Below are 23,845 nucleotides of genomic sequence, written 5' to 3'. Positions count from 1 at the left end.
CACATAGGGACGCTTAAGAACATAATAGCCTTACTGAGTCAGACCAATGGTCCATCAAGCCCAGTAGCCCGTTCTCACGGTGGCCAATCCAGGTCTCTAGTACCTGGTCAAAACCCAAGGAGTAGCAATATTCCATTCAGAATCCTAAACAATAGCAAGATTCCGGAACCCCAAAGAGTAACAAGAGATTCCGGAACCCCAGACAGTAGCAACATTCCATGCTACCGATCCAGGGTAAGCAGTGGCTTCCCCCAAGTCTTTCTCAATAACAGATTATGGACTTTTCCTCCAGGAACTTGTCCAAATCTTTCTTAAAACCAGCTACGCTATCCGCTCTTACCACAAGTTTCAAGTTTCAAGTTTAATAAAAATTTGATTAATCGCTTTATCTGGATTCAAAGTGATATACATTTTCATAAAATTACATTGTTAAAATTATTACTACAATAAATAAAACAAACTCAACTTAAGACAAATGCAACAAAATCGGAAACATAAGGAATTGGGGGGAGAATTTACATTGTATTAAAAGTCTGGAGAGACATATAGGGAAAGTACATAAGGGAGGGTAGGGTGATGGAAAAAAGAGAAAAAAATGATTTCTGATTTTTTGAAAATCAAGTTATAATTAATTTATAAATGCATCATTGAAGAGAAAAGTTTTCAATTTACTTTTGAATTTTTCTATATTAGTTTCTTCTCTTAAGTAACTAGGGAAGGAATTCCAGGTTTGGGGAGCAATAACGGAGAACATAAACTGACGGCGCGTATTTATTATTTTTAAAGATGGGATAGATAATAAATGTTGTTCTGCAGATCTTAATGTTCTGTTGGTAGTGTAAGGTATTAATAATTTGTGAATGAAAGCTGGAGTTTTAAAAAAAAGGGATTTGAAAGTAAGCAGACCAAGTTTGTATAATATTCTATGGGCAACTGGTAGCCAATGAGCTTCTTTAAGAAGGGTCGAATTTTTTAGCTTTACAAATAAGTTTAATAGATGTGTTTTGTATCATTTGTAATCGTTTAATCTTTGGCAACGAGTTCCAGAGCTTAACTATTCTCTGAGTGAATAAAAAACATTCCTCCTATTGGTTTTAAAAGTATTTCCCTTGGGGATGGAAGGGTGGGTGGGGGTTTGTTGTAGGGGGGAATCTGGCCGAGTCTGGGTATGAGAACCCAACCCGGATTCTGCCTGTCTCCACATGTTCTGGTGGTTTGCTGGTCTGTGCACTGTTTTGTATTCTGAAAATGTTGTAGTATTTCCCTGTAACTTCGAGTGTCCCCTAGACTTTGCAGTTTTTGATGGAGTGAAAAATCAATCCACTTGTACACGCCCAAGGCCACTTCCAGATTAAATCACACCCAAGCCCCAGTTTGGGTGTGCTTAAGCATCCCTACGCATCTCTGTAGACATCTTTCTCTTTAAAAAAATGTCTACCTTGGGGGGGGGGGGGAGTGTTTGCAGAATCGGGCCCTTTCTGGTCAACATTGGGGCACTTTTTACTTTCCTATATAGGTAGAAGGTCCAAGGGTCTTTTAAAAATTCTCTATTAATTTTCAAATGTAAGGTCCCAATATAGTTGAAATTAAATATAGTGTTAATGGGTAGAAAAATTACCCATGGATCTTGAGTCTCTTTTATCTATGGGTCAGCTATCAGAGGGACCACCGTATAAACCTGCTTGTTAAAATGCAAGGTTTCTTATAATATGATTGGATTGGACCTGTTTTTAATTACATATTAACATTGTAATCCTGACAATGATGTAGTTATACTTATAGGGCTCCTTTTACTAAGGTGCGCTAGCGTTTTTAGCGCATGTAGGAAATTACTGTGTGCTACACCGCGCACTACGCTCTAGAATGTTGCTACTTATGATTTCAAAGTGTTTGAGGCTTGTGCGGATGAGGACGGAGCTTAGGCATTGGTGGAATGAGGCATTATGACATCACAATCTGAGCTCTAGAATGTTGCTACTTATGATTTCAAAGTGTTTGAAGCTTGTGCGGATGAGGACGGAGCTTAGGCATTGGTGGAATGAGGCATTATGACATCACAGCCTGAGCTCTAGAATGTTGCGACTTATGATTTCAAAGTGTTTGAGGCTTGTGCGGATGAGGACGGAGCTTAGGCATTGGTGGAATGAGGCATTATGACATCACAATCTGAGCTCTAGAATGTTGCTACTTATGATTTCAAAGTGTTTGAAGCTTGTGCGGATGAGGACGGAGCTTAGGCATTGGTGGAATGAGGCATTATGACATCACAGCCTGAGCTCTAGAATGTTGCGACTTATGATTTGAAAGTGTTTAAGGCTTGTGCAAATGAGGACAGAGCTTGCAGGAATGGGGCAGGGGCAGGAAAATAATTTGCAGGGATGGGACGGGAAAATGAGTTCTCGTGGGGATGGGGAAAAATTTGTCCCCCGTTCCGTTCTTTATTTCAGAGGCTGTTGAAATAAAAGCAACAACCAAACTGCTAAAAGTAATTACTGACTGAAGTAAGCAGGACACAATAAATGTGAAGCAGGCGACTGGACTGAGAAAAGGCCACCAGAGATAGGTCAGAGTTTTCTGCTCATAGACCAGACTAGCTGTGTTTTGAGTGTTAAGAAAAAAAGCTGTTGACCAAATCTGGAAATTCCAGTGGCTTTTCCCTAATCTGCTGCTAATTCTGTTGAACAAGTGTCTACCTGCAGTTGAAATCACAAAATCATATATTCAGTCACCTTAGGCAAATGCCTGGGTGCCAGATTTTGAAGCTGCCAAATACTCAGGCTAATCAAGAGCCTGATTTTACAGTGCGCGCTTTGGAACTGCTCTCTGCTAGCTCTGGTGTACAAACCCCTCCCCTCCCCCACTGTTCTCGGGTTCTGCCTAAGACAGGGATTTCAAAGTCCCTCCTCGAGGGCTGGAATCCAGTCGGGTTTTCAGGATTTCCCCAATGAATATGCATGAGATCTATTTGCATGCACAGCTTTCAATGTATGTTCAGTGGGGAAATCCTGAAAACCCGACTGGATTCTGGCCCTCGAGGACCGGAGTTGCCCATCCCTGGTTTAGAACAGTGGTTCCCAACCCTGTCCTTGAGGACCACCAGGCCATTCGGGTTTTCAGGCTAGCCCTAATGAATATGCATGAGAGAGATTTGCATATAATGGAAGTGACAGGCATGCAAATCTGCACCATGCATATTCATTAGGGCTAGCCTGAAAACCCGATTGGCCTGGTGGTCCTCCAGGACAGGGTTGGGAACCACTGGCCTAGAATTACCCTCCATATGTATAATGCAGGGATCTCATAAGTCCCTCCTCGAGGGCTGCAATCCAGTCGGGTTTTCAGGATTTCCCCAATGAATATGCATGAGATCTATTAGCATACAATGAAAGCAGTGCATGCAAATAGATCTCATGCATATTCATTGGGGAAATCCTGAAAACATTTTCAGGACATGTCCGGGAAAATCCAGACGTCTGATAACCCTATACATAAAGCTTAGTGTAGTGGTTCTCAACCCTGTCCTGGGGGACCCCTACCAGTTGAGTTTTCAAGATATCCCTAATGAATATGCATGAGAGAGATTTGCTTATAATGGAGTGAAATGGTGTGGTGGCCATGTTAGTCTACTTTCCAAGGTAATATTGTGACAAATCCAGGGCTAGTTCAGAGTTTTTCCCTTGAATAACCAGGATTTGCACTGTGGCAGCTGCCCGTGACTCCTCCATGTTTTCTTTCTGCCGCAGTCCGAGCCCAAGAGGAAATAGGAAGTTGTATTATTGGGGGTGGAGCATGGTGGAAAGAACGCTTGGAGGATGTCATGGGCAGTACTTTGGTTAGTTTGTCAGCGGGATGGGGAAAACAGGGTGTCATCAGATTGGCGCCAAAAGAAGGGGAAAGGCTAGGCATGCCAGCCAAGGAAACTCTCTGGACCAGCTAGCTTCTTTTTTTTTTTAAGTAGAACAGGGGAGGGGTTTAAAGAAATTCCACTGTGGGTGGGGGAGGTGACATGAAGGGGATGAATTTGTGGGGCCCAGAAATAGGAGATTTAGAAAGATGGTGGGAAAGTTCTGGAGGGAGACAAGAGAAAAGGAAAGAAGTTGGACGCAGGGTGGTGTGGAGGTAGGTAGGGAGAAAGAGCCACTTGAAGGGGAGGACAGTTGGGAAGAGAAAGGGAGAGATGTTGGACTTGGGAGAGGGAGAGAAACATATAGGACGGGAAGGTAGGGTAGTTGGGAAGAGAAAGGGGGAGATGGACCAGAGATGGGAGGGTAGTTGGGAAGAGAAAGGGAAAGAAATTGGGCCTTGGGTTGGAAGGGAGGGATGGAGAAACAGGTCTGGGAGAGGAAGGGAGAGAGGAATATTAGGTCTGGGGATGAAAGGGAGAGAGAGATGCAGTATCTCTTTTATTCCTTCCATCTTATTCAGCATCAAGGGGGTAGGGAAGAAGAACAGAAAAGAGATGGAGAAATGCTGAACCATTGGGGGGAAGGGGAGAGAGAGAGAGAGAAGAAGAAAAGATGGACTCATGGGAGGGCAGGAAGGAAGAGAGGTGGGATAAGAAGATGTAGCCTGATGAGTGGAGAGAGGGAGGGGGATTCTGGACATGATGGAACCATGTGAAAGAGGTCAAAGGGGAATGACAAGATGATGAATAAGACAACAGTGAGAGAGATGCGAGTACAGTGGTAGAAACATTGTAATGGGGAATAGGAAGAAGGAAACAGGAGGCTGGGAAAAGAGTGAGACAGGAAATGGAGATGGAAAGTTGGTAGGTAGTTGAAAAGTAAAAAGAAGTGTGAAATTTGAGTGAATGGAGAGGCAGAAAAGTAAAAAGGGTGAGGAGCTAAAAACGAAAGATCAATATATCAAAGGTGGAGAGAAAGAATGAAACAAGACAGGAGAGAGGAGAAAAGGCATTAAGGACAGCAACCACTAGAAAGCAGACAACTGATGGGGGAAGGGGGGAGGAGGGAGGGTGGGCCCGGTGGGCCCAACCCTCCCTGAGCCCAAAATAGATGACCACCAAATTTTCTCTCTGCCCTTCCTCATGCCCTCTTGCCCAAAGCAGATGGGGTTTCCCAAAACCCTGATAGCTGAAGACCTCTTCCTTCAGTCCATTAGCCAAGACTCTCCAAGCTCTGCATCTGGTGGCAGCTCGGGGACACTGCTGCTAGCTGTAGAGTTTGGCGATTTCTGGCTTTCAGACTAGAGGAGGTGCTCTTCAACTGGTAGCAAGCAAGGGAGGTGGCTAATTTTAGGAGATTCTGGGCCCAGGACCCCTGTGTGTTCAGTTCAAAAAATGCATATCTGTTTTCTTTCTCTTGCTGAGTTTAAGTTCTTGGGGTTCCCAGTTCTATATTTGGTAAAGATCTGTGTTTTGTGTGTGAAGATGTCATTTAAAGTTGCAGGAGAGATTACAGGGAGGAGGGACGGACGAGAGATCAAGAGTCCCCTCCTTAATTTCTTCTCTAGGCCTCAGCATGTCTAAAACTGGCCTTGGATGGGAGGGAGAGATGGAAAACTGCTACACAGGAGGGTAGGAGGGAGGGATGGAAAGCTGCTGTATTGAGGGGGGGAGAGAGAAGAAGAACTGTTGCACATGGGCTGGAGAAGAGGAAGGGAAATGCAACAAAGAGCTAGAAAGGGGTGATAGGGAAAAATCCTGCAAATGGTGGTGGTAGTGGTGGTGGTGGGGGATGTGCATGGAGAAGAGAAATGTTGGACCCTTTCGGTAGCTGTACTCACCCCGTGCATCTGCTCAGAAGGAGAATTTTTGCCTCCGATACAAACATTTTGATGATTTTAACACAACATTGTTTTCCACATTCACTCTCTACATGTGATACATTGGCCATCCCGGACCCCTGAGGAAGGAGTGTTTCTCCGAAACATGGACCATGTTGGGTCCGTATTCCATGTATACGAGAGCCATTTTCTAAGGATTACAATGTGGTATGCTTTTTAAATCAAGATTCCTGTACCGTGTACATTCCATTCTGCAGTTTTTTTCCTCTTGTTTTTGGCGTTCACCTTTTCCTGCAGATTCGTTGGACTTCTTTGTGCTTTTGGACATAGGGCAGGGAGAGATGGTGCATGGGGAGAGAGAAAGAAATGTTGCACATGATGATGATGGGGAGGAAGGGAGAGCTGCATGAGAGAGATTTGCATGCACTGTCTCTACAGTATGCAAATTTTCCTTATATATTATCCTGAAAACCTGACCAGCTGGGTGTGTCCCGAGTTGGGTTGAGATCTACTAATTATGGCATTGCGTACCCTATTAAAGATTAATCTTCTTTTTTTTTTTCTGGAGGAAGGAAAGAGTTGAAATACACATTCGTGATGGCTTTTGTGCACGAACAGAATGAATCCATTATTTAACTTTCCCTCAGGTGAATCTGAAAGACATTCCATTTGAGTTTCAATCATATCTGAATTAACATTTTTGAAACTCACATAATATTCATTACTAGTCATTAAGCCCGTTACATAAACGGGTGCTAGAATATATGTATGTCTGTCTTTCTGTCTCTCTCCCTCCCACTGTCTCTCTCTCTCCCTGGCTCCCTTTCTCTGTCTTTCTGTCCCTCTCCCTGTGTCTTTCCTCCAGGTATTTCCCTTTCCCTCCAAGTCCCTGTGCAGCAGTATCAGCATTTTCCCCCATCCCCCTTCCCTACTCTTAGCACGATGTGGCCTGCTCCTTTTGGCCCCTCCCCCTTTCCTCCCGCGGTGTAGCCTGCTCCAAGGGCCCCCCCTTCCCTTATCGTGTTTCCCGCAGGCAGGCCCAGCTTCTCCCTGCATGTACCCTTTTTTTTTTCTGTTTCCCTCCCTCGCGTGCCTGCTTGCCTGGTCCCACTGAGTGGCTCGCAGCTGGAGTCTCTTTCGGCGCTTCCCTGCCCGGTCCGCGGTCTGACATCAGTGCCGGCTGACTATTGTTGGACATTAATTAGAGACGCTCCTAATCTTCGTTTATAAACGCACTTCAGCAGCAGAACGATTCTGGAAAATATTATTTATAGGAGCCCTTAAATCGGCGCAATGGGTTACATTATGACTTTGCAATAAATATTTGCTCAAAAACTTTACGTGACAGGAGAAAACTGAGGCTATTTCCATACAAAGGAGGTCAAATTCTATAAAGTTAAAATTTGTTGCCCAGAAAAATCGAATTGTGCGATAGGAGCCTATCACATGGCGCTTAGTGGCAGCTAATGCCTAAGAGGGCGTTTTTATGGGCAGAGCATGACGGGCACCGCTAAGCGTAATTCTCCCAAAAGTTAGGTGCCTGAAATGGAGGCCTTGAAAACCCTCAGCTACATTTCAGGCGCCTAAACGTAGGCACTCTTTATAGATTCAGCCCCTGACTGCACAACAATATACCAATAAGTTATCCATATTAATTTATGGTAATATTCAGCAGGCTTAGCCATATTAAGTTCGACACACAAGGCCCGTTTTTCAAAGCATTTTATCTGGCCGCCGACTGGTTAAATCACTGGGTCAGGGCTAGCTGCTAATATTCCATGGAGCTTAACTGGATAAGGGTCGGGGAAGGTCTCAGTTGATGCCTAAATCAAAGTTGGCTCTGTTGGGGGGGGTGTTCTGGGGGGGGGGGTGGAGTCGCCACTTGGCCTCATAAGTGCTAATATTCAGCCCTTAGGCAGCCAAGTTTACTTTAGCCAAGCTTTCTTAGGCTGTGGTGAACCCCACTGTGTGTATCGAAATACAGTGTTCCCCCAGTTGTTCACGGTCGGCGGTTCGTGGTCCCGGTCACTCGCAGTATTTTCCGACCACGAACCGCCAACAAGAAGAGGGCAGCAGGAGAGACCAGCCGGAGCGCTGCGAGTGCAGGATATCACTCTTGGTACGCTCCGACCGCCTCTTCCTGCACTAAGTCGGGCCTTATCCAATCAGGAGCTGCTTTCACACGCAGCTCCTGATTGGATAAGGCCCGACTTCGTGCAGGAAGAGGCGGTCGGAGCATACCGTGAGTGATTTCCTACACTCGCGGCGTTCTGGCCGCTCTTCTGCTGCCCTCTTCAGGCTCCCCCAAGAAAAACCGTATTCGCGTTTTTTCGCGATTCGCAGGGGGTTCCTGGAACGGAACCCCCGCGAATCTCGGGGGAGCACTGTATATGTATAAGAAGGAGCGTTTAACTTGCACCCCTGTTAAGTTTCCTCAGGGGCTGTGATGCTTCTTCATGGCTTTCTGCAGACTCTGTCTCGTTTTTCTTTCCGCTTCAGTAAGGGTCTGCAGCCCCCCTCACTCCCTGTATTTTATTTGATAATGTATGTAACTTTGGAACCCGCTTAGCATTGTTGGATTGGCGGGATATAAATATTTTAAATAAATAAGTACCGCATTCCTCGGTGCCTATGCCTTAGACACCATTTATAGAATTGGGACCTGAATGTTTAATGCACTTTAGTAAAGCACATCGACAAATCCGCACTCGACAATTGCGCCCCAACAAATGCACCCCAATTGCACGCACGGACAAGTGCGCGCATGATAATTGCGCCCTGTCAATTGTGCCCCGTGAAATGCGCACACCAATCTGAATCTGCCATACATGGGTATCTGGAAGGGCCTGATTTGCTCACACTCCTCAGGCCCCGTCCCTTGGGTGGGGCTTGAGGTGCCTTTAAGCCCCTCCCAAGGGACGGGGCCTGAGGAGTGTGAGCAAATCAGGCCCTTCCAGATATCCACTTATGTAATGGGTTCCTGTAACCTTACCCTAACACTAGATAGCAAGTGAATGTTTTTAGTGTTACTTTGTAAACCTCAAAAAGACAAAAAAATATCTGCTGTGGATTGTGATCGGGCAGTATGGAGCGCATTTGACGGTGCATGCATTTGTCATGCACGCAATTGTCGGGTCACCCTCTAATAAAAGGTTCTCCAAGTAAGTTAAGTGGATATTCGCCACACAGTGCTAAAGTGACATCCTGGCATATACGCATTTAAGAGTGCATTTTGAAGCGTACATACCAGTCTTCTAAATGTTTACCTACATAACGTATGCATAAACATTAGTATCTTGTTTATAGAATAACCCCTCCCATATGATAGCAATATATTCAATCCAACGAAAAGGTTACCTGATAAAGAAAAGTTCTACAAGTTTGAGAAACTCAATTAGTAGGAACTGCAATTAATCAATTACATACAACAGATGAGCAAGCTGACACTTCACCACCATTCTCCCGTGGTGCAAGCCATTGTTAAAAGTTTAATTAACTTTCTGGCTCCTGGATAGAAAATAAATGACATTTTAAGATCCAGTTAAGAAATAATGACCTCAGAAGTGAGCTGAAAAATTGACTTCAGGCCAGAAGGCGAGCTCTGCATTGAAAATATTCGACTGCGTTTAGATGAAGTGACTTCTGCTTTTTGCAGCTAATTCTCCACACACTGCCCTTAGCGATGCGTACAGGACATCATGCACTAGGTCATGGTACGGTCATAGTGGACAGCAGAATCCAATTCTAGCTACGTAGATCTTTAAGGAGACAGTTTTCAAACTGTCTACTTCATACTGGGACAAAAACCAGGCACGCTTTTACTTGAGGGTTTTGCACCCATTTTCAAGGTGACCTCAGCTACAAATATTGTTTTTGGTTTTTAAGCATATAACAAGCCCATGTATGTAATGCAGAAACAAAAATTGCTTGCCTATCTATATATATAAAACCCCTAGCCGCGCCTGCGCACTCAACTGCGTGCTTCCGTGATCTCTGATCTGTGAGATGTAGGTCCGTGGCTGCAGGAGTGCGCATGCGCGAGTCCCCAGCCTTACTGCTTCCCAGCCGCCAGCGTTGGACTCCCTGCTCTCCAGATCGCGGTGTCGGCTCCTCTCATGAGCCGCATTAGCGTCGGAGAAGGCTTCCGACGCTATTGGGGATCGAGAGGAGCCCTGTGGCAGGTCAGACCGCGGACCGGGCAGGGAAGCGCCGAAAGACTCCAGCTGCGAGCCACTCAGTGGGACCAGGCAGGCAGCCATGCGAGGGAAGGAAACAGAAAAAAAAATCGGTACGTGCAGGGAGAAGTTGGGCCTGCCTGCGGGAAACACGATAAGGGAAGGGGGGGCCCATGGAGCAGGCTACACTGCGGGAGGGAAGGGGGAGGGGCCAAAAGGAGCAGGCCACGTCGTGCTAAGAGTAGGGAAGGGGGGTGGGGAAAATGCTGATACTGCTGCACAGGGACTTGGAGGGGAAGGGAAATACCTGGAGGAAAGACATAGGGAGAGGGACAGAAAGACAGAGAAAGGGGGCCAGAGAGAGAGAGAGACAGTGGGAAGGAGAGAGACAGAAAGACAGACATACATATATTCTAGCACCCGTTTATGTATTGGGCTTAATGACTAGTGTATAAATAAACTTGTATAATGCACCCGCACATATAACTTGCGCTATACCAGTTTATTTCTCTAAAGCTAATTGCAAAATGAGTGCATTTGTATCTATGGGCTTTTCTTTTTAGGTTGTTGCAGGCATTGGTTTTTCAAATTTCGAATTTATTTAAGCTTGACATACCGCTTTAATTACCAAAACGGTGTACATTGTACAGAATTTATAATAAAAGAAAAATTTTAAAATATAAGTAACAGGGAATAGGGAATAAACTAAACTAAACTAATAGTAATAGGGAATAAACTAAACTAAACTAAACCTTAAGTTTATATACCGCATCATCTCCACGGATGTGGAGCTCGGCACGGTTTACAAGAACTTAATAGAAAGAGAAGGAAAAAATAGGTTTACATGAACTTATATATAGAAGAGAAGAGTAAGGGGGGATAGAATTACATTTTAGTGAAAAGCCAGGTTTTGCATAAAATACAACAAATAACTGGTGGATACATGCTATAAAAGAGAAATTAATGGGATACATTTCATAAAAATAAAAGGAGGGCAGATGAGAAGAACGAAAGGGACAGGGGGATGATCTGAACTGTGCCCGTTGCCTGAGTCTCATATGTGTTTAGTCCTACCTATAAATCTAATCTAATCTAAGCCTTAAATTTATATACCGCATCATCTCCACAGAGGTGGAGCTCAGCACGGTTTACAAGCTAAGAAATATAATAAGAGGGAGGGGGAAAGGATTTACATGAGCGTATATAAATAGAGGGAAGAGAAGGGGGGGAAAAAAGTATTATATATTAGAGAAAAGCCAGGTTTTCAGTTGTTTGCGGAATAATTGAAGGGAGCCCAGGTTCCAAAGCGGGATAGTGAGGTTGTTCCAAAGACCTGTGATTTTGAAGAGAAGGGATTTTCCCAGTTTGCCAGCATGGAGAATGCCGTGTAGAAAGGGGAAGGATAGATTTTGTCTGTGGGCGGATCTGGTGGCAACAGGCCTCAAGGCTTTAAAGGAGATTGGGATTAGGGGAGGGAGGATGCCGTGGATGATCTTGAAAGCCAGGCAGGAGCATTTGAAGTGAATTCTGGGAAGCACTGGGAGCCAGTGGAGATTGGCCAGGAGTGGGGAGACATAGTCGTATTTGCGTTTTGCAAAGATCAGCTTGGCTGCAGTATTTTGGATAAGCTGGAGTCTTTGAAGACTTTTTTTTTGTTAGGCATAAGTAAATCGCATTACAGTAATCGAGTTTGGAGAGAATGATGGACTGGACAAGGACGGCGAAATGTCTTTGGCGAAAGTAGGATCTTACTTTCCTCAGCATGTGGAGGCTGAAAAAGCATGATTTGGTCAGGGAGTTGAGGTGATCGTTGAAAGAGAGAGAAGAGTCAATAATGATGCCGAGGACCTTGTTTGAGAATTCGAGATGCAGAACGGAACCTGTGGGAAGTGTGAGGAGGATGGGCAGGTGTTCTAACTTTGGGCCGAGCCAGAGTAATTTTGTTTTTGATTCATTTAGTTTCATCTGTACTGAGAGGGACCAGGCATGGAGTCTCATTATGCATGATGTAATATTCTCCTGGAGGTTGGTTAGGTTGTGGTCTGTTTCAAGGAGGATAAGAATGTCGTCAGCTTATGTGAAAATTGTCTCAAGGGGGGACAGTTTAAGGAGCTTCAGGGAGGTCATATAAATGTTAAAGAGAATAGGGGATAGGGGAGATCCCTGAGGGACACCGCAAGACGGTGTCCATGGGGCGGACTTGATACCTTTTATGTTGACAATGTAGGAACGAGAGCGAAGGAAGTTTGAGAACCATTTAAAATCTCATAAACATCTTTAAAAAGAAAAGTTTTGAGGATGGATTTGAATTTACTAGGATTATTCTCCTGTCTCAGGCCCAAAGGAAGGGCATTCCACAAAGTAGGCGCAACCATTGAATAAATAGTCTTGCATGTGGTATCGTATAATAATTGCTGAACCGAGGGGACTGCTAGATGCTGATGTGACGAATGAAGAGAGCGTGAAGATTTGCATGGGATCAGCAGTCGGTTGATAAATAAAGGGGTGTGATTGGTTTGGACTGTGAAAGCGAGGAAAATAATTTTGAATGAAATTCTGGGGGTGATGGGTAACCAGTGTGCTTTCCTCAGAAGTGGAGTAATATGATCAAATTTCTTGGCGTTAAAGATAATTTTTATTGCAGTATGTTATATAAATTATAAGTAATCTCTTAATCTCTTTTTGAGTTATTCCCTGGTAAAGAGAATTAAAATAATCTAGGGCAGGGATCTCAAAGTCCCTCCTTGAGGGCCACAATCCAGTTGGGTTTTCAGGATTTCCCCAATGAATATGCATTGAAAGCAGTGCATGCACATAGATCTCATGCATATTCATGGGGGAAATCCTGAAAACCCAACTGGATTGTGGCCCTCAAGGAGGGACTTTGAGACCCCTGATCTAGGATAAAACATGCAAAAAAAAACCCCTAAAAAGCCTTAAAAACAAATATGCTAATTTTGCAATTACGAGTGCCTCTTGGAATAGCACGCTCATGCATATAGGGGTAAATTCTATATATGTCACCTAAAAAAATTGGCACTGAATAGGTCGACACTTAGGGCTCCTTTTACGATGGTGCGCTATGGGTTTTGCTGCACAGATCAGATTAGTGTGCGCTAAAGCACGCTAGCCAAAAATCTACCGCCTGCTGAAAAGGAGGCGGTAGCAGCTAGCGCATGGGGCATTTTACATGCGCTATTCCGCACGCTAAGGCCCTAGTGCGCCTTTGTAAAAGGAGCCTTTAGTGTGATTCTATAAACCGCTTCCAGAGTTAGGCACAGTTTAGACAGAATCACACATAGCAGCTGTCGGCATGGCTAGCATTTAGGCCAGCGTTTCGCAAACTTTCCGAAGCCACGGCACGCTAAACATGGTGGCTGCGGCCCAAGGGCATCTGGAAGTACGTGGATGTCGATGTGATGATGTCACGCACATGTGTGATATCATCACATCGATGTCCATGCATGCGTGAAGGCTCTCCAGACAGAGCCCTGAGCCGCCAGTGGGGTGGGGGGGGGGGGGGTGTTGGAAGGGAAAAGGCACTGGCACTTGCTCACTGGCTACAGCAGGGCTGCTCAATTCTGGTCCTCAACATCTACAGGCAGGCCAGGTTTTCAGGATATCCACAATGAATATGCATGAGAGAGATTTGCCTGTACTTCCTTTTTGGTATGCAAATCTCTCTCATGCATGGTCATTGTGGATTTCCTGAAAACCTGGCCTGCCTGTAGATCTCGAGGACCGGAATTGAGCAGCCCTGGCCTACAGGGTGTGCCTCTCGCCCAAAAGAGGCACATCCTGTAGGCAGTCAGCTGGCACCAATGGTAAATTTATATATATTTATATATAATATTTATATATATAATAAATATATATAATTTATATATATAATATATAGATTTTATATATATATACATAAATTTACCATTGGTGCCAGCTGACTGCCTACAGGATGTGCCTCTCGTGGCGAGAGGCACATCCTGTAGGCCAGGGCTGCTCAATTCTGGTCCTTGAGATCTACAGGCAGGCCAGGTTTTCAGGAAATATATATAAATAAATATAAAATGCCAATTAAAGGGCTCCTTTTATCAAACCGCAGTAGAACTATTTACCGCAGGCTGGCGAAATAAATGCTTCAACGCTCATAGGAACTGAATGAGCATATAGACTACTTAGAGAATACTGGGTCAGTGTGTCTAACTTGGTGCCAGTGTTTACACCAGGTTTTAGAAGGCTTAAGTCTGGTGCCCAAAGTTAGGCACAAGATCCATACATAAGTGCTATTCTACTCGTTTAAAGGTTGCGTGCCCTATACCAATAGAAACATGATGGCAGATAAAGGCCAAATGGCCCATCCAGTCTGCCCATCTGCAATGTCCGAGAGCCAATGACAGCCCCTGAAGTCCTCCGGAGCGGCCCTCATCATTATGGCTGTTTTTCTGCTGCTCTTTATCTCTCTTCCTAAGCTCATGAGACAAAGAGGAAAAGCCACATGCATGAAGAAGGCATTTCTCAGTAGGTGAAGAAGATGCATTTGGAAATGCCTACCTTCTTCAGCATACACACAATAAAAAGTTTGAAGACAGGTTGGTGGAGTAGATGTCATTGATTCACACTGGTCAGCAGTGTCACAGCCTTGCATGGGAAGATAGTGGAGATAGTTAGTGGCTCTTCTTAAGATAAGTTGGATCCAAATTGGCTTCGGCTTAATAATGAAGACTATTGCCCTTATACAGAATAACACTTAGGGGCTGATTCTAGAAACAGGTGTCCCGGGTTGTTGGCAGCGGTAAGAGTCCTGCCGCCGTCTCATAGCCAATCGGGGTGCACGTAAAAAAAAAAAAAAATGGAGGCGGGGAAGGACACCTACATTGTAGGCATATATCGCGTGCCTATGGAAATGCATAGAGATGCATACGGATGCCCAAGGTGAAAGTGGCCTTGGTCATCCCTACGTATCTCCATAGGCATGAGATATATGCCTTAAATGTAGGCTTGTAAAATGCTGGCCTACATTTAAGGTGTCTGTTAGTAAAAGTAGATTAGATTCTCTATAGGACGCCAATGCATGATTGACATGTGATCAGTGGCTGCTTCTTAGATGGTTGGCGAGATCAGCATCCTTTAGAGCAGTGGTTCCCAACCCTGTCCTGGAGGAACACCAGGCCAATTGGGTTTTCAGGCTAGCCCTAATGAATATGCATGAAGCAAATTTGCATGCCTATCACTTCCATCATATGCAAATCTCTCTCATGCATATTCATTAGGGCTAGCCTGAAAACCCGATTGGCCTGGTGTTCCTCCAGGACAGGGTTGGGAATCACTGCTTTAGAGAATCAGGCCCTTGGGGCCCAGTTCTATAAATGGTTCCTAAAACTTAGATGTTGAGTAATATGGCATTTAAGTGTGATTCTATAAAAGTTAGGAGCACTTAGTAGAATCAACTCTACTGGCACCTAAAGTAGGCTTTAGGTATTGATTGTCTTTCTAACTGTAGGCACACCATATTTATTCCAGGCCTAAATGAGTGTGCCTAATTCCAAAATAGGCACCTACATGAAAAACATGCCCATGATCTGCCCCCTAACCATGCCCTCTTTCTGGTAGGCCCTTTGGACTAGGCGCTTACCTCAAAGTGGTAGGCGCCTACCATCCTATTAAGTGCAATTTATGTCAATTATGAGATGCTAATGTTTAATTATTATCACCAATTAAGTCTTTTAAATAATTAAGTTGGCGCCTAGAATGGCAATGCATGCTGACCTAGGCACCTAATTTTAAGCACCATTTATAGAATCAAGGCCTTAGCTCTTATTTTTTTTTTCCAGTGCCTAATTCTGAGTGTCATTTATATACTCCAACCCCTAGTGTACAATCTTTCAGAATATCGGCCCTTATATATTTTTTTAAATTAGCTCATCTCTCTCGACAAATATCATCAAGGTGCATGGCCACTTGGCCTTTCACAGCATGATAGACTACTGAAGTATTCCTTCTAATTTAGTACGGAAAGCTCGGGCTTCCAGGAGAGTTTTAATCTACTGAGAATTAGTTCTCATAACAAAAATGGTTCATAGAATTCAGACATTACTCATACTGCCAGAGAAACGAAGACTATTATCCAGCATAAGCATTGATCTACACCGTAAAAAGAATCAACTAACCTAGAGGAAAAACTGAGCTGGAGGAAATCATTTTCCTACTACAGTAAATCTAAAATCTTCGCTTGACTCTCTCTCAAAGCAATAATATTAACAGTCTTTTAAAATACATACCGGTAACTAAAAGTTGCCAAGATAAGAAATATCATCATCAATATTCTTCTACTTTGTACTGGTATGTTTGCATTCCTGAGGAGATAGCAGTGTCTGTAGTTTTGGAAAGTTCCTGTTTTGAAACGTCAACTTGCGTGAGGTGAATATACGAATATGAACCCTTAGCAGAGACTCAATACAGATATTCATACTAAAAGAGACAGTTCTTCCTCTGTAGATCTTACAAGTTAGTCAAGGCACACTAAGCTTTAATAAAAGGGCCTCAGTGTTAATACCACCAAGGCTACGATGAGAGCCTGGATTTAAATTTGAAAGCTGTCTTTAATGCTTTAGTAAAAGAACCCCTTCGTTATTTATCTGAATTGATGGATGGCTGTTTGAGTAAAACATTTTACTGAAAACTTCACTTTTTCCCTGTTTTTAGGGAAAAAGCTAAGTTTACAGTAAAATGTGGAGGGTTACAACCCCCCAAACCCCCCATAATGCCGGCGCGATGTCTATTAAGTAAAGTAGGGGGTTCCCCAACAAAACCCCCCGTCGGAGCCCCTAAAAACTGTAATTTTCTTTGGCGCGCGCCTCCGTCTTGCGCTCAGTTGTCGGCGCGCGCCTTTGTCTTTCGCGCCGTTGTCTATGAACCCATTTACACAGATCTGTATCTGTTCCATTGCATTAACTTGGTTTGATGTCATAAGTCCATTGATTTTGATCTTACGTTTTTGCATGGTAACTTTTACTGGTAACCGGGGTGCCTAATGCAACTTAGTAAAAGGGCTCCTAAGTTTTGCTGAAAATAGGTCACAAATTTAGAAGCCTAATTTAAGGCATAAATTTAGGAGCTCAGTTTTCTTTGAATATTGGGCCCAAAACGTTTATGCCCTCCGTGCTTTAATGTATTCTAGCATGCAGAGATGTGCAAGAACCCCCTTGCCCCCAAGTTATAATAATGAAAGGCAGGCAACAGGACTTCACAGACAAATGAAAATTTATTTAGACAGACAAAAATTCACCCATTTGAGACTACAGTTTAGCATTTACAAGTTAAACCAAAGAGATCTGCAAACATGTGAAACATTCCAGTTTACTCTGTATGGGAAAAGCATTCATATGTGGTTCTATTACACTTCAGCTACAGGAAGGATGTAAAACCGAAACACTAACAGATTTTTTTTCATTTTTATTTTACAAGTCTACACAAAGAACAGTAAAGACAGCAGCAGCACTGAGAAAAGTATAAAAAGAGGTCAAATGCTACCTAGAAAGGGCTTTCAGTACAAATTCAGTCCTGTGCACTCAATGAGGCCTGGTGGCTTGATTTCCTAAAACATTTTTCTTCCTAGAAACAGAATGGGGAAGGTGGATGAGGGGTAGAGAATTGACACGGGGACACATTTTTCCCCTTCCCCGCATGAACTCATTTTCTCCCGTCCCCGCAAATTCTTCTCCTGTCCCTGCCCCATTCCTGCAAGCTCCGTCCTCATCTGCGCAAGCCTCAAACACTTTAAAATCATAAGCGTTCGAGGCTTGCGCGGTTAAGGCAGAGTTTGCAAGAATGGGACGGGGCAGGGACAGAGACACAACTCGCAGGGACGGGGAACTTGCGTTCCCATGGGGACGAGGACAACTTTGGTCCCCGTGTTATTCTCCAACAAGGGGCATTGCCTTAATAATTCAGGCCCATAGAGGCTGGGAGAATTTGGCTTCAAAACAAAGTTTATTTTATTTTTTAAACTATTTCATGGCTTATTGAAATCGGAGAATTGACTGGTGTAAGAAAGCAAGTCAGAATTACTTTCAATGTAGCAAACACTGTCAATTTTTTTTTTTTTTTACAATTAAGACGAAAACTGCAGGCATTCATGCTATTGAAAAGGAAAAGATTAGTTAGACACTACAGTCAATTAATGTTGATTGGCTCATAGGGGTATCTTTTACTAAGGTGCGCTAACCGATTTAGCGTACGCTAAATACTAACGCGTCTGTAGAATGGGCGCGTTAGCATTTAGTGCACTCTAATATTTAGTGCGCTAAATCGGCTAGCGCACTTTAGTAAAAGATCCCCATAGTGAGATGAAGTTGCAAGAGGAAATGTTGTCCAGTCTGTAGAGTAAGATTTCCCATGTCTGTCCTCATGACCCCCCATCTGTTTATTTAGTGGGATTTATTATTCACCTTTATGAAGAGATTTGCCCAAGGCAGTGTACAACAGGTACAGCTTGACATAAACAACTTACGTTATTATTAACAGTGTATAGTAAAGAGACCAGATGTAGGCGGCAGACGTGGAGCTAGGTAACAATGTATCTAGTGTGGTCATTGCATCAATAATCCTTGGCTAGAATTCTGGAACACTGCAGCCATGAGCCTGAATCAAACCACCAATCGCTTTTGACCTTGGAGTTCACCACTCTCTGTATAACCTTTAGCTTCATTCCTGGCCTGATCCAAATTGAACTCCACTTTAACTGCACAGATTTTGACCCTTATAGCGGCTTGTACTGTCAACAGTGATCTGTATAAAGTGTCGGCAACTCTTTAAAAAAAAAAAAAAAAAAGCAAATAAGGGGTTGGCACCTGCTACCATCCATAAGTACATTGCCTGTCCCTCGCTATGGAAAATGTGATAGTGAAACAGCACCACCCACAGGCAGGACTGTAGGTGGAGGACACCGCTCATTTTAGAGGGAACGGGGGCAAAGGCATGCCCAGCGTGTCTTCTGCAGTTACTGCACTAAAATGGTCTTTACTGTGCCTTAAGACTGTTTGCAATTAACATAGATGCACTTTTGTGTCTCCTCTTGAGAGGGCGCTAAGTACGCGAGTAGCAGCTCATGACAAACCCCAGGCAGTATTTATAGTATGCAGTGCATGCCCATTCTCCACCCACAACCCGCCCCCTAACACAGCATGCAGGCTGATTTGCTCATTAACCTCTGGATTCTATAAATGGCATGCGAATTTACACACATATGCTATCCTGAGATGCCTGTGTAACTAAATTGGCTAATAAGCCAATTAAAACCAATAACTGGGTGCTAATAATTCTTGGCATTAATTGGCAACAATATGGATTTGTGCACGCATCTTGCTACACATCATTCTATAAAGATCTGTGTTCAGAGCTTATAGTGTGCAACTGAAAAGGGGGCGTGACCAGGGGGAGGGGCAAGAGCAGGTCAGTGCATTCTCTAAAGATGCCCACAGTATTACAGAATGCCAGAGACTTGCGCTTAACTCATATTACATAGCCAGGATTGATATTAGGTTTCAGTTGGTATAAATTTTCATGCCCAAAGTTTTGTGCTATTATAGACACAGCCGTTTATCCATGCAAAGCGCCGTTTATAGAATAGCACGCCAAGTGGACTTTTTTGGCATCAATTTTTGGTGCCGTTTACTGAATCTAGTCCACAGTGCTTAATGCATGTTAATAACAAGTCACCTTAGTGAGACACACGCGCTGGTGTAGCTAGGAAGGTTGGTGCCCAGGGTGGTAGGACCTGGCATCGCCACACCACGCACCCCGTTCTTCCCTGCCGCTGGAGCACCCTCCACCTCTCACTGCTTGAGCACCCATCCCCGTCCCCACGTACCTCTTGAAATGTTCACCGGCATGGGCAGCATCTTCCACCTGCTGCTTGCGCTGGCCTCGGCTTCCTTCTGTTGTCACGTCCTGGTCCCGCGACTAGGAAGTGATGTCAGAAGGGAGCTGACCAGGAAGTGATGTCAGAATAGGGTTACCAGACATTCGGATTTCCCCGGATAGGTCCTCCTTTTGAGGACATGCCCGGGGGTCCGGATGGCTTTTCAAAACCCGGCACTTTGTCCGGCAGGGAGGAAGTCCACGCATGCGTGGCCATCACGCAATGATGTCATGCGCACACTCGACGTCTTCATGTAGTGTCTGCACATGCACAGATTTCCTCCCTGCCTGACAAGAGCAGGCAGTGGGGGGGGGGGGGAGGGGGGCAGGGCCAGGATGGGATTAGGGGTGGTATTAGGGCAGGGATGGGCGGAATGGTGGGCCTGGAGGTGGGGCTAGGGGTCATCTGGCAACCCTATGTTAGAAGGGAGCTGAGGCCAGCGCAAGCAGGAGGTGGAAGATGCTGCCCGTGTCGGTGAACATTTTAAGAGGTACGCCAGAGGGGAGGAGAGGCGCTGGCGCCAGTGCTCCCATGAAGATGGTGACTGGTGTGGTCTGTCCCCCACGTTCCCCCCTCCTTACTATGCCTTGGCGCGCACACAGACACATTCACAAACACCTCGGTTTCTGAAAACGAAGTCCATGGTGTTGCAGGCTGCAAGAAGAAATTTGAAACTTTCCTTCCCCCGTATCTCTAGTTGAAGTTGTCATTTGCAGCAGTGAACAACGTGCTCCTCATGACCCCGTCGGCTCTCCCTCTGACGCCACTTCCTGTGTGCGGCACCCGGAATTGATGTCAACGGGAGAGCTGACAGAGTCGTGAAGATCATGTTGTTCACCGCTGCAAACAACTTCAACTAGTGATACAGGGGAAGGGGGCACGCGTGCGGAGGGGTGGAATGGGAAGAGGTGGGGGCGGCGGAGGGGTGCCAGCGCCTCCACTAACATGGCGTCCAGGGCAGACTGCCCCCCTCACTATGCCACTGTTGCAGATTATTGGTTTTAATTTGCATTGGCTCTAATTGGCCATTAGGTGCTTAACTGATCCTAGTTGGTATTCTGTAAACTGGGTGTGTCATTTCCGTAGCATGCAACTGTAAAGAGGGGCCTAGGCCGGGGGGAGGGGTTGGGGGCATGCCTAGGAGTTACACATGCAGGTTATGTATCATCATCTTGGTGCCAAACTTTCAGCACCCGTTCTTGTATTTACCCCCCCCCCCCCCTAAATTCAAATCGTGCCTCTTGCACTGAGGCTCCTCGCGATCTTGAGCAAACCATGTCCCCATCTGTTGCCTCAGGTGCCAACGTAGGGGCCTATTTTCCAAAGCTTCTTTCCTGTTCTGTGTCTATGGGATAAAAAGGTCTAGTGAATGAGGCCCTTAAATGCAGTTCTCTAACTGTGCGTGTGTAGTTATTACCTTACATAAATATTTATGAATCGCTAATAGACCCCCCCCCCCCCCCCGGGTAGGAGTTCAATTTGATTTCCAAATTAAGAAGAGACTGGCTATATCTAGGAATTAGAATCTTTACGAAACAAAACATCAAAAATCTGATCATCCATTAGAGCACATGAGATATCTTGTAGACAACTAGGTCAACTGAACGACTGGCTGGGCAACATCATTAAGCTCTCCTCATCCTAAATTTTAGAAACTAGTAAAAACAAACTTGTTTAACAGATTTGTAACCTAAGAACTTTCGAAGCCTTACCACTTTATTCTGCTTACATGTACTCGACGACTTTGCATTGTGGCTATTTTGCCGATTGTCCAGCTCTTCTTATTGTGAACCGCCTCGAACTACTATGGCTTTGGCGGTATATAAGAATAAAATTATTATTATTATGTTATGTGCACCATGTGTGCCTGTGGGTAGACCATGGGCGTGTCTCCCATTTACATACATAATTTACAGAATAGTGTACATTTTGCATGTGACTCGTAGCACTTTGGCATGCCCAGTTACCCTTGCCATTGACTTGGCATAACTGAACATGTATAATTTACTGTAGTGAACGCTGCTGTTTCAAGGCTCCTCCCACAACCGCCAGCAGTGTGCGAAACATGTCGGGTCCAACCCTCCCGAACCGAGTTACAGAATTAAAAGAATGAATATTGAAGTGATGAGTGATTAATTGAACTCAAAAATCGATACAAAGCTAAGTTTTAAAGATTTATTTATTGAACTTTATTATTTGTGAAATATGGTGCATCGGGTTAAGCACTAAGCACTTTTGAGAGGGAAATTGACTTAATGTAGCACGAAGCACAGTGCACTTTATGAATAAATTAGAAAAGAATGCTTTAAGTAGTATAAAGAAGCCGATGAGGATATTACCACATAAAGCTCGCCGCTATGAAAGATAATTGATGCGGTGATGGGGCTGAGGCTCATAAAGTACTGTTTACACTCCGTTGGCATCTTATATTACCGCACTATAGTAGGTCTTTGATTGTGAGTCAGTTTTTGTTTATTTTTGTACACATCCAGGGAAGGGTGGGAAGTCACTCACAAATATATTAAATAGAATTATTCCTAGTACTGACCCCTGAGGCACTCCACTATCCACCTTCCTTTCCTCTGAAAAACTCCATTCACCACCACATGGCTGCTGCTGAAGAACTGGTGCTCGGCGCATTCCATCGGGGAGCCTAATACTTGGCGCTCAGTTATAGAACTGCCCCTTCAGAGAGTCAGTCATCTGGAGATGAAGATTTACCTCAGGTTTAGATGGCTAGAGTAAGATCATGGCCACCTTTTGAGTTTTCCACCTACAATTCTGGAGGATCACCTTCACCAGAAGAAAGGATGACATTCTCCACCTACCGGCGCTGTTAACATTTACAAAATGTTTTTATGCCATCGCATTTTGATGTTGTCTTGCCTTCCTGATTTAAGGGACTAGCCTTGGGTGTGTTCTCTCAGCGCCATTTTCAATTTTCCGCTACCTGCTGCTACATTGGAATTTTAGCAGTGCTGTGGTTCCCGTGGAAGGGGGGTGGGTTTATCTGCCCGAAACGGAACCCCGTTGAACTGAAATTGAGCACGCTTTCAAGTTACATTCATGCAAGATAAGTACTTGTGCTTCCTTTTTTTTTTTTTATTCTGGTTCCAGCTTTGCGGTCAAGAACAGTTTTCAGGCATTTGGCTTTGGATGTTCATATATATAAGTGACTTAAGAACAGACATTTGTGACTTTATTCATAGTTCTCACCTTTATTTATTCATGAATTTCACGCATTTTCACTATAAGAGATTTCCAGGGATTATTAAAAGTGTTTTTTCAGCCTCCGTGCTCTGAGAAGAGTGAGAGCACTTTTTCACCAATCATTTTGACAAGGCTGGATTACTGCAATTCAGTGTATTTGAGTCTTTCAAAGGTCAGTCTGCAGAGACTTCAATTAATACAGAACACTGCAGCTAACCTTATCTTCGGTAAGAGTAAATGTGGTCACGTAACCCCTCTGCTCAAGGAATTACATTGGCTTCCAGTGTATCTCAGAATTCAATTTAAGTGCATTTGTTTTGCATTTAAGATCCTATTTGGCATTTTTGCCACTTTGATTCCTTTAGACTGGAATGTGCATAGATCTCATCTTGCCAGAAGTTCTCAAAAATTAAAACTTGCATTTCCCTCTCTCGGTGGTAAAAACAGAACCGTTAAGAGATTTAGTTATTCTTTTGCTTTTAAATTAACCAAATTCTGGAATGCTTTACCGGTTACATTAAGAAGTTTAGGTTCTTTTGCTTTATTCCGGAAAGTTCTGAAAACTTTTTTTGTTTGCTAAACATTTTGGAAGTTAACTATTTCAGTCTACTTTTTCTTGTCAAATTTATGTATTATGTTTTACATTATTGTCAACCGAGTCGAGCTCCTCTTGGTTGATGACTCGGTCTATAAAACTAAGTTTTAGTTTAGTTTTTAGTTTAGTATCACAAACATTACCTGTTTCGGGTTTAACGTGTGTCAACTGTATTTAGGGGTTTGTTCCCCATAGAGTTGTGAT

General features: G+C 44.1%; 1 protein-coding gene and 1 long non-coding RNA gene across 2 annotated transcripts in view; one reads left to right on the top strand and one right to left on the bottom strand.

Moving 5' to 3' along the window:
- LOC117351671 overlaps positions 1–23,845 on the top strand; it is a 235,442-nt gene that overhangs the window by 92,934 nt on the left and 118,663 nt on the right. The gene's annotated exons all lie outside the window — the stretch shown is intronic.
- Positions 17,944–23,845, bottom strand: part of SPOCK1 (SPARC (osteonectin), cwcv and kazal like domains proteoglycan 1) — a 462,854-nt gene continuing 456,952 nt past the window's right edge. The window contains exon 11 of the mRNA XM_033927310.1: positions 17,944–18,725. Within this exon, the coding sequence (XP_033783201.1) occupies positions 18,694–18,725 (32 nt within the window). The 3' untranslated portion in view covers positions 17,944–18,693. The remainder of the gene's footprint in view (positions 18,726–23,845) is intronic.

This window comes from Geotrypetes seraphini, chromosome 18 (assembly GCF_902459505.1).
Source record: "Geotrypetes seraphini chromosome 18, aGeoSer1.1, whole genome shotgun sequence".
NCBI lineage: Eukaryota > Metazoa > Chordata > Amphibia > Gymnophiona > Dermophiidae > Geotrypetes > Geotrypetes seraphini.
Note: the sequence above shows the minus strand (reverse complement) of the source record. Positions and strands in the feature narration are given on the sequence as shown.